The sequence below is a fragment of the Limulus polyphemus genome, unplaced genomic scaffold, assembly GCF_000517525.1.
Source record: "Limulus polyphemus unplaced genomic scaffold, Limulus_polyphemus-2.1.2 Scaffold3856, whole genome shotgun sequence".
Lineage (NCBI taxonomy): Eukaryota > Metazoa > Arthropoda > Merostomata > Xiphosura > Limulidae > Limulus > Limulus polyphemus.
In genome coordinates this window covers 41,721-53,301 of record NW_013669466.1, presented here as the reverse complement: position 1 = coordinate 53,301, position 11,581 = coordinate 41,721, and the positions used below count along the sequence as shown (strand labels likewise).

Here is an 11,581-nt window from a genome sequence, read left to right as displayed (position 1 = left end):
GCCTTCTCTCTAGTCTTACACTGCTAAATTAGGGACGGCTAGCGCAGATAGCCCTCGTGTGGCTTTGCTTGAAATTCAAAACAAACAAACTTTTGCCGGTTATAAACCAGTGTCTGAAGAGCCTATATTTGTATATTGAGACCATTTTCAGAGTGTTACCATGGGTAGAGGCACCAGTAGGTTTCTCTGTCATCTACATCTACCTTAATGTAACTCCTAGAAAATGACTTATATAAATATACAGTTTTAGGACTACTGCTGTGTCTGTTATGTCCCAGCTGGCCTGGTAAGTTCTGGATTGAGAGAAAGGAAGTATTCGACAATGGATATAACAGATATGATGTGATTGGAGTATTGTTATTATGTATTCTTCTAATTTGTGAAAATCCCTGGGGGACTAGATTAAGAATGTAGAGATTTAGAAATAGAATAGGCCTATCGCTAATGTCGTATGACAAATAAAGCAGATAAAAGGATGAAAGATACGAAGTCAAACGTAATTTTAAATACGTCAAAAGTTGTTGATATGTAATGTTGCATAAATAAAAATATTTGATAATGAAAGTTGTTGGAAGTAACTGTTTGTTTTGTTTGTAATTAAGCACAAAGGGCTATTTGTGCTCTGCCCACCACGAGTATCGAAACACGGATTCTAGCGTTGTAAGTCCGCAGACATACCGTTTTGTTTAATATAATAAATTTATCACAAAATAGTATAAACGGTCTAACGTAGGCTTATCACTGTATCAGGGTTTTCAGTAGGATCTAGAATTCGCGTTGGTTAATTGGCCCTGACAACAAAATTCACCCTAGTGGCTCAGCGGTAAGTCTCAGGCTTATGGTGCTAAAAATCAGGTTTCGGTACCCGTGGTGGACAGAGCACAGACAGCCCATTGTTTTGGAGTGAACCAGTTAAACCAGAAAAGAAACACAATTAGAATCCCTAGGGGATAAATTAGAATTCTGATGAAGGGCCGGTTAGAAATTTTGCGAATTTCGGACCTTGGTTTTAGTACTGTGTAGATAACGACAAAACCAGTGGTATAAAAATTGAACTGCTGTGTTTTCTTTACTTTTGAAACTTGACTACAAACTTCTGAACATGTAATTACAAGGTTTGAAATCAAATTTGTATTCTTACTAGAGCGGCATCTATCGTGAATTGATTTGTCGTAATGGGTACTGTATTCTGATATTATCAAACCATGTTTATGAGTTAAGGATTTTTTTTGCATTAATCGATGTGAGATGTTGCAGTTCCCCAATTTTTTAGAGGTGTACGAATTCCTGACAGGAACTGAATTAGTAAGCCTATAAATTCACATGTTTTTAAGACATACCTTTTTTTTCGTATTTCGTAAAATTTATGGGCCTGCGTGATTGTGGTTGGCTGATTACTAAAATAAATTATTGCGTTGTGACTTAAAAAAACAACAAAAGTACATTGACATTTAAAAAGTTTTTATATTAAACTGTTAAATGTTTTATCGTAATATGTATGTTTTTATTTATGTTGTTAAACTTAAATACAGTGAAAGTAGATTTTAAAGATTCGCATACTAGCCCTATCTCATACGTTATCCAAAACACGTGCGACACGGAACAAACTTTTGAAGTTGAACAAAATCTTGAATGTATGTAGCCACTACTCGTTAGTTGAGAGAATATAAACTATTTAACAACGTCACTATATACTATAGTAATTGGTTTGTAAAAAATACATATTTTATATTTACAGTTACAAGCATAAATTTATTCAATCTTCTGCTAAGTTTGACTTTTAGACTACCATGTTTCAAGCTGTGAACAACCGATTGTTATCATCTTAGTATTCTTACTCGTACTTAACTTACCTAAGATCGTTGTTAAAAAAAAAAAAGGCAGGAGGACTAATTAACTCAAACAGAAAGCGGCTTTAGCAGACAAAAACTAGTAACTAGTGAAGTAGTTTCATGTTCGATGTCAAAAATTATAAAAGTTAGAATGATATTTTTCTTTATATCAGGTTACCTTGTAAATATAATTATACACCGACTCATTTAGGAGTGTGATAATGATTTCTTACAAATTACGCAGAAGGGATGGGCGATTACAAGATTTCCTAAATATTAATAAAATTTATTTATTATACTTACAGAATAATGTACGTACAAGAGCGTCAGAGAAGACTGCATGTAATAATATGTCACGCTTTGAACAAAAATAAATATAGGCATAACAATTGGTTAAGCCTACTTTGCATATGCTGGAAGGATTTTTATCAGACTTATAGGCCTAATTTAACTATTAGTTTTACGCTACTAATGCCAGCATTGGTGATAGAGGGTATAACTCAGAAACTCATACGTAAGGCTTTTCAATTAATGTATTTTGTAAACATTCATTAAGATGGTGACTTTATATTAAAAGTACAGTATCATTTTAATGGTTTTGAGTTCATTAATATTAATAATAATTAAAATACGTAAATTGTACAACTTACGTGTATATCACATACCAGCTTTTGTCAATGAATTTCGTATATCACGCATGTATTCATATCTCTTTTGAGTCGATATCATAAAGTTATAAATGGGTCAGGTTCGTTGAAATGAATTATTTAATAACGAAGTTATACTGTGTATATAATATTTACATAAATGAATATTGTTATTTTCTGTTCATATTTATAGTATTAGTTAAAATGATGTTGATACATTTTGAGCGGTATTAACTTTTAAATATTTTTATTTATATAATATATATTTTCTGACTTTCTCTGTTCAATAATAATAGGTAGAGAGCTAAACAAGGTGCGTTTTTAACAAATTGGCAATTTACCTAGTAATGATTTGTTTTGTTTTTAATCTTATGCTTTTTTAATATGCTATTATACTTTTAAATGTTCTAGATTGCTTTAAGTATAGCTATATTATTATTAAGAATTCTGGGAAATACAGACAAAGTGCATAGCTTTGAAAGGTACTTTTTATTCCACTTGCTTTCTACGTCATTTAGGACTTTGCTTTTGGAAATTTTTTAAAGTTAGTGATATAGAGAGCTTTTCTTATCCTTAGAAATAGTAAATATTCTGTTATTTTAAACTATAACCTATAAAGTAACTGATATTATTATTAATACAACTAAATGTGTACGTAATATTGTTAGACTATTTCGAATGTCGTAATAATGAATGGTGAATTGTAGACTTAGAACATTTTAAGTTTTTTTTTTTGTTAAATTCAAGCTCCAGCCTTTGTCCTTGTATACTTCCCTCAAGACAAGACTACCACCATTGTTCCAAAGAGAAAAGTAGAAGGATGGATTTCTCCAGGGAAGAAAGTAGAAATTAGGGCTGGAAATAACAAGTTCCAGGGCACTGTCATTGGAGCAGATGGTAAACTAGTATATAACTTTACAGTCGTATAACTATAACTAAGTTATAACTAAAAAGTACCAACTTAGAAATAATAAGACTAGTATTATAAGTTAGAATGAAAATTCTTAAATTAAAAAGATATTTTCAATACATTCATATAGATAATACAATATTTTTTAGCTATCTTTTGACCCGCTTAAAAAATCGTCAGTAGGGCTAATGGACAATATAAGCGTACAGTTTTAATTATCAAGGTTTGAAAGAACAGTATTGGGAATTTTTTGGTTATAAAAGTAACAACAATGTTAAATAATTATAGATATTGTATTAAGAAAGAGAGAGAGAGATGAGAAAATAATAAATTAAATTACACAGTGAATATTGTATAACTATAAATATTAATTAGCTATAATATAGTGATTTCATTTCAGTTTAAATTTAATATTATACACACTACAATAGGATGATTCGTAGAATATAAATACTCAGGTATTTTATAAATCTAAACTATTTCTATTTTCAATTTGTTTCTTATCATAAACAACACTATAGGTACCTGTAGAGACTTGGAAACTAAACAAATTTGTTTGTCTCGGTTTTTGTATACAGAAAATGATCTTATAACTAATGAATTATTAATTTATTGTTAATGGTCAAGTTTTTTCTCCCTTTTGCATGCTTGTTTTCACTTTTGATCATGACAGTAACTGGGTTAAATAAGCATCACAAACCTATAAAAAAAAGTTATGAAAATTAATATTTCTTTGCATTTCCTTTGAAATTACAATGTTGAGAGTCATAGAGAGGCAGAAAAGAACTGGTTTTGTTTTTTAAAGCCTATATTTGATATTTTAATATTTCTGACACTTACCAATTTTATAAGATATCACTCCGAGTTAATAAATTCAGGATATTATTGAATGTTGTTTATACAGATAGCAATGAACCGTTGGAATTGCGTAGAGCAGAATTTGAGAAGGAATGCTTCAAAGGAAATAAACATATAGATGAAGAAGAAGCCGTGAAAAGATTCATCACAAAAAGAGGGGCTATTATGGATGAAATGGCACAGTTAACAGATACTGAAACAGATCCTGCAGTTGGCATCAAAAGAAGAAAAATCATTTATCAAGCGAAATTTCAAGGGAAGGTGAGAAACTCTGAATTAGACATTTCTCTTGAGTAAAAAAAAATATACAAATGATTTATTTGAAGCTGGTTTGAACACATACACTGACCTTGACCTGTATGAAGTATCCTGACGTGAAGTTATTGAGGTGTCCTAGTGATCACTGTCTTAATGTGATGTAGCACTACCATTCATCTGAATAGCTGCTGTCTATTCGTGAGAGGCATATTTTGAATTAAGTAACAACACGTGAGTAATACAAATTATTCCATTACTATTCTTCTAGCTTGGCTTGTTGATGATGGTTGGAAAAGTCTTGTATAATCTTTTCCCAGATTCTGTAAGATAGGTTTTTGAAGTTAAGACTTGGACTCTCATTAGGCCATACCTATATTTCCAAAAAATAATAGGTGGGCTTACCTTTTTAATTTTTTGGAAGTGCGGGTGATATCAATGAGCATATAGTTGTGTAAGCACTTAGTAGATAGGTTCCACCCCTAATTTGTAGAATACATCCAATGCCATAATAGCATCACTGTAGTTCTTTTACATGTTATTCATCTGCCTGCATAGAGACCCATATTCAGCCATTGCTTCAGAATGGAGGAGCTGATCCCATACTTCTATAAAATTGACAAACATCCATCAAGACTAGTGCCATGGCTCGTGTACCTCAACTATTCAAAAGTACCTACATCTAAAAAGAAGTTTGTTGACAGGACTGACAGATGACACCTTTGAAAGCAAGATCACATTTAGTGCTATAAAGTCACTGTAAATTGCTTGCCAAGGTGGTTTCTGTCACTATTATGTAATTTCTTTTATCATTTGGTGGTTTAATGCTGGAGGAGCTTCATTCTGATCCTCCAACCATAAGAAGGCAGTTGCTAGTAGCAACCAATCTAGCTTTTATTTTTTTAATATCTATTATTGTGTATCATTTATTTTGTATCGTTAACACCGTGTATTGAATGTAAGTAAGTCTGTTTTCATACTTTTATTACTATCGTACACTTGAGGAGTTTTTCACAGGATCTCTTTCCTCCATTAATCTTCTCAAGATTCTTCTAATAATAATGCCCAGTTCAATTTGGTTTAAATAACACCTGTAATTCTAACATTTGTCGCATTTCAGTAGAACTTCAGGCAATTGGAAAAAGTTTTTAGACTTTTGTGTTATTAAGTTCCCGATGATGTTGAATGGTTTCACAAAGAGAATAGCCACTGTGACCAAGTACTGAAACATAATTTTCTATTGAATAGAGTTGTTTAAACATTTATTTAACAACAAGGGAAAGAATAGACCATTCCAAGCTTATACTTGTTAAACAAATGTTTAAACAACTCTACTTATTCAATTATGTACCAGCTGCCTAGCGTTGGCTGACAATACGAAGAATTAAATTGTGGTGGAATGCTACAAGTTCTGCAAATACCTATAGAATGATAGATTTATTTTTTGTGAATGTAAAACACTTAAGTACACCATTTCATTATTTTTCATTGTTCTCAAAGTCTATAATATCTCTTATTGCAATTTTACATAATTCAGTTTGAAGACACCTTGACAATACCAATAGATGTGTCTGATATGTGTCTGCATTCTGGAGTTTCCTTGTAGATCAATCTTGGTGAGTCATTTCACGTGGCCCAGAAATGTCTGGATACTTGTGACAGGAGAGCACGTATCGGCAATTCACTAACATTTTTATATTAAGTCCGAGTTCTTGATATATTGATTTTCTAAGGCCCAACTCATAAATCCAGAAGAGACTTCCTAGAAGATCAATCCTTGTAGATCAATCTTGGTGAGTCATTTCAAGTGGCCCAGAAATGTCTGGATACTTGTGACAGGAGAGCACGTATCGGCAATTCACTAACATTTTTATATTAAGTCCGAGTTCTTGATATATTGATTTTCTAAGGCCCAACTCATAAATCCAGAAGAGACTTCCTAGAAAACTGAAAGTTTGACTTACTAGTTAATGGAACACTTTGCTTGGTGTTGCATAATTTTAGAGCTGAAACAAATATCTAAATTATTGACTTAGAATACTTTTTTTAATGAATATTTCAAGTAATTTTAAATATTTCAATATTCAGGGTTATATAAAATGTTATATTTTTGAGGACTTTTCTCGAGTTGTGAGCAGCTCAGATCTCACTTTGATTCTTAAATGCAAAACACAAGAAAATTTCATTGGTCTAAACATCTGAATGCAAACTATGAATACATATCGTCATGTCTGTTCATCCATCATCATAACATCAAATAAAGCCAACTCAAGTCCAGTATCATCTACAGTACATAATGTTTATAACTTTGCGCAGTGATTGAAATTGGATCAGTTTCTCCATAAATATTGGAAGATTTCATCTGATAACGTTAAACTTGTGTAAATACAAGTGTGGGCCCAGTCAGTAGTAAATGCTTCCAACAGCAATAAAATTTAAGCAAATTGACAGTTTAAAAAGAAACTTAATTAGGGCCGAATGTGACATAGCTGAGTTGACTGTAGTGTACAATCTGATGTATTTATCGTATAGGGTGCTTAATGGTAGGATAATATTCGGTGATGAAGCCAATACTAGATATTATTTAGCATCTTTAAACACTTGTACATAGCTTGTAACTTTTGTTACTGATATTATGAGTAATTACTTTTAATTTTCAATAAACAAGTTACAACAAATATACAGAAAGAGGTGTATGATATTTTCACTGTCTCTGTTGTTGAATATTTGAATAAATTTTTAATATAGGTAATCAATATTCAAATATCATAATTCACTATTTATTTGAACCCTACATAAGTAAGAAATGATTCTGTTTACTTGACTTAAACAGCTGACATGTTTGTAATTTTCTCACGGTTCTGTGTTTGGGAAACACTGTTGTTTATATTTGCACAGAAAATGCTACGTACAGTATCTAAAAAATATCTTCCTGTGAAGAATCCTGAAATATTTAATTCTTGAGGAGTGCCAGGTGTGACCCAGTGGTGAACTGTGAGTCTGAGGGTATATGTCTCTTTGTCACAAAAATACAGTTGCACTTTGGAGCTGTGGGTGTGTTATAAGAGTGATGGTCAAATCTTTACTATTTTATTAGATTAGTCCAAGAATTAATATTGTTAATACTTGCTTACTCTCTAGTCTGATTGTTCAAAATGGGGAACAGCTAGTCCTTATGTTGCTTCGTGTGAATTTCTAAAACAAGCAGTTTTCAGGGAAGAAAGATTGGCTGGTAATTTGTTTTTAAATAATGTAAATAAGAAACTTGTGTGAAGAACAAGTTTCATGTTATGTTTTTTCTGCAAAGATAGAATTAAGCAAGGATACTTTTGGCTGATTGAAGGTTTAAACTTTCCCACTGAATGTTTGTGATTAGGGGGCTATTCTCCCTCCCTCCCTCAAAAAAATGTTACACTAAGTTACATCCCTTACTTTTTGTTAATACAGTTTAATTTACATTTTTTTTAGGTTTCAAGATCCTCACTTTTATGGAACTTTTTTTTTCCCGTTGATATTATCGAATATACTCTAAGAATTGTTTTATATGAAGTATTATATTTTTTTTATTCATTAACCCTTTCCCTGTTTTAGGTCATTTAACTGTTTTTATTGATACTCTTATTTGATCACTCACAAGTAGGTATAGGTACGACTGAAGCATGTTCTACTAGTATTTATTGAAAGAGAATGGAATTGAGAGTCTTAGCAACTAAAAATCCTAGGTTTACATTTTCTCTTGAGTGAAAGTACCTTAACCTATCATTATTCACATGTGCTTTTAGTATAAACTTAAGTGACTCAGTTTATACTTTACAGATAAGTGACTCTCAGTTTATACTTTACAGACTGAGTCACTTTACTGTAAAGTATAAACTGAGTCACTTTACTGTAAAGTATAAACTGAGTCACTTATCTGTAAAGTATAAACTGAGTCACTTAACTGTAAAGTATAAACTGAGTCACTTAACTGTAAAGTATAAACTGAGTCACTTAACTGTAAAGTATAAACTGAGTCACTTAACTGTAAAGTATAAACTGAGTCACTTAACTGTAAAGTATAAACTGAGTCACTTATCTGTAAAGTATGTACTGAGTCACTTTACTGTAAAGTATGTACTGAGTCACTTTACTGTAAAGTATGTACTGAGTCACTTTACTGTAAAGTATAAACTGAGTCACTTATCTGTAAAGTATAAACTGAGTCACTTATCTGTAAAGTATAAACTGAGTCACTTATCTGTAAAGTATAAACTGAGTCACTTATCTGTAAAGTATAAACTGAGTCACTTATCTGTAAAGTATAAACTGAGTCACTTAAATGTAAAGTATAAACTGAGTCACTTAAATGTAAAGTATAAACTGAGTCACTTATCTGTAAAGTATAAACCGAGTCACTTAACTGTAAAGTATATACTGAGTCACTTATCTGTCCATGTATGAGCAGAATTGGTATTCGTAGTATATTTATTGAGGAGCTTGTTGTACTATAGGAAATGTCCTTGATGGTTGTTTATTTGGGATTAGTTACCCAAGTATAAGGACAAAAATTCCCGATGATGTTTTTTATTCTTTAAAAAGTATCATGTACAGTTATTTGAAGTTATTGATAACCAGCTAGGGCATAAATGAGTTTTATTTTGGTAGTCTCCAGATTAGGGAAGATTTAACTACATTAACCCCCCCATTTATGTATAAGTTTCTGGTGAAGTGTTTTTAAATTTCATTATTATATGGTAACCTTTAATTGCTTTACTTTTCAGAAAACTATGTCAGAGAAATGGAATATTGATAGTGAGACTGAAGAATTACAAGAACCTTCTTCTACCAGCCATCAAACAATACAACAAGCTTTTGTAGATGCAAAGAATGATGAAACAATAAACGAACAGGAGGAAGATGCTAGCCTACAAGAAGAAAATCCAGAGAAGAAGTCTTTAACAGAAACATCTGTGGTAGAAATTGAAAGAAATAATGGATCTCAAAACTCGCAGGTTACTTGTAGAAACCAGAACATTAGTCCATTAACTAGTGGTAATGTGAAGGAAAGTAGAGCTGCTAGTAACAATGGCTGTGATAATGGTGAAGGAAATGACCAGAGAAATGTTTCGGTGCAAATTCGACGCAGGAAACGGCATTTTATGAAACACATTCCCGTTCGTCAACAGTATCGATACCTATTATCATCACCATCATCAGTTTCTACGGAATCTTTCAGGCCACCTTGCGTAGCAAGTTGTTCACCCGTTTCTTGCCAAGACATAAATCACCTTGCTAAAAAAAAACAAAATGTACATAATCAAAGTCCTGCTCAAGAATTGAATAATTTTTCCTCTTCACATGCTCAACCAGCAAGTTACAGAGCAGAAAGTATAAATGCCCAAGAACACCATGTTATTAGTCCTACATCCACTCCTCAAGGTAGAACTTCTTTTTCTTCTTTCAAAGAGGTTCCTTCTTCGAGTTCACCTTATCAGGTTACTAATCCTCCTCGTGCTTTAGGGCCATCTATTTCTTTTACTCCGTCCACATCCCAAGGATCACCAGCAGCTGCCGTGCATTTACATTGCAACTGTGGCTCACAGTTTGGAGAAGTAATACAAGAACTAAGATGCATCCGACGGTATTTGGAAAATATCATGAATGATCTAAACAAGCCAAGAAATCAGTCCTTATTAGTTGTAGATGGTCAACCCTCTCATGTTATTCTCAACCAACCACAGTCTCTGAATAGATTCCAAAGATCAAACCCTTCTCTGTCTGAACCAAACTATCAGACAACTGAATTAGAAAAACAACACCTTCGTATCAATGATTGCTTTCCTGTTTCTACTAATTCAACTCTAGAAGCAGAAGAAGACCTCACTGCCCTTATTGAGCCATCAGATCATTATGACCAAGAAGAGACCGTTGTAGAAGAAACTGCAAATTTACCAAGTGCTAGACATCAGTTAAAAGAGTTTGACAATACAAATGAAGATTACAATGTATCTCAGAGATCTCATCAACAGAACGAACAGGGGGAAATTGTAAGTGAAGCAGTGACTCAAAGCGAGTTTCCTCAAAATGCTGGAGTATTTCCTCTTGAGAATCAACATTATCTCAGTGCAAGAGAACTTGAAGAGACTCTTTCTAACTGTAATTCACCTCAACAATTTGCAGTTTGCATTATGAGGAAAATATTTACCGATAAAGAGAGGTTATCTGGAAATGTAAATGGTTGTGGAAAACCCCGTTTAAATCCTTTAAAAATAAAGTATATTAAGGAATGTATTGAAAAGTTCTATGAATTTGATAAGAACGATCAGACTGTGTGGAAGATGTGCGTGAAAGCTATTGATTCCGCAAATAGAAGTTTTCGGAATAGGAATGAAGTCATGAAGAGGAGAGCTGCCGAGGCAGTAGCAAGTGCAATACAGAACACTTTGTAATAAAAAAAAACTTATTTTTTGTGCTTTTTTTGCTGCAGTTGGAATATGTATACCTGTTTTGTTCTCTTAAGTGAAAAATTTTTTTGTCAAACTATTCACTGAAAGACTCGATATAAATGATATTGTTGAATCTTAAAAGATTGAGATTTTTTTATTGAATATTAGACTTGCTATCAAATAAAACTACAGGGATGATACATATTTGTTGAATTGTCAATGTGTTCAAAGAATCACCTTTATGACCAAAAGTATGGATTTTAAAAAAATATTTATGAATAGGTTATGAACTTTTGCGCTCACCAACAAACTATGTTTTGTTTCATATTTATTCGAATCACATTGACTGCTGAAAAACGAAACAGTGGAAATACTTACCTTTTAATAACCGATATATATATTGTACACTTATGTGTTAAAACATAATTGTAAATTTCAAAATATCTTTAATAATACTAAATAATATCCAAATATGGTCACATCTTTTTCCACTTGCTCGTACTTCTTTTAATATAGAGTATGAAATAGCTTGTGTGTTAGTGACTTATTTTATAAAAACAGTTCCAATAGCCATAAAAGGATTAAGAATGTACTTTTTAAAATGAGAAAAAAGGCATAAAAGTACATATTATGAAACCCTATTATCACAAACAG

At 32.1% G+C, this 11,581-nt stretch overlaps 1 protein-coding gene across 2 annotated transcripts in view; it reads left to right on the top strand.

Moving 5' to 3' along the window:
- Nucleotides 1–11,131, top strand: part of LOC106470173 — a 30,216-nt gene extending 19,085 nt beyond the window's left edge. For both annotated transcript variants that reach the window (XM_013930703.2, XM_022398773.1), the window contains exons 4-6: nucleotides 3,227–3,376; nucleotides 4,294–4,508; nucleotides 9,263–11,131. In XM_013930703.2, the coding sequence (XP_013786157.1) occupies nucleotides 3,227–3,376; nucleotides 4,294–4,508; nucleotides 9,263–10,930 (2,033 nt within the window). In that variant the 3' untranslated portion in view covers nucleotides 10,931–11,131. The remainder of the gene's footprint in view (nucleotides 1–3,226; nucleotides 3,377–4,293; nucleotides 4,509–9,262) is intronic.
- The last annotated feature ends 450 nt before the right edge of the window (nucleotides 11,132–11,581 follow it).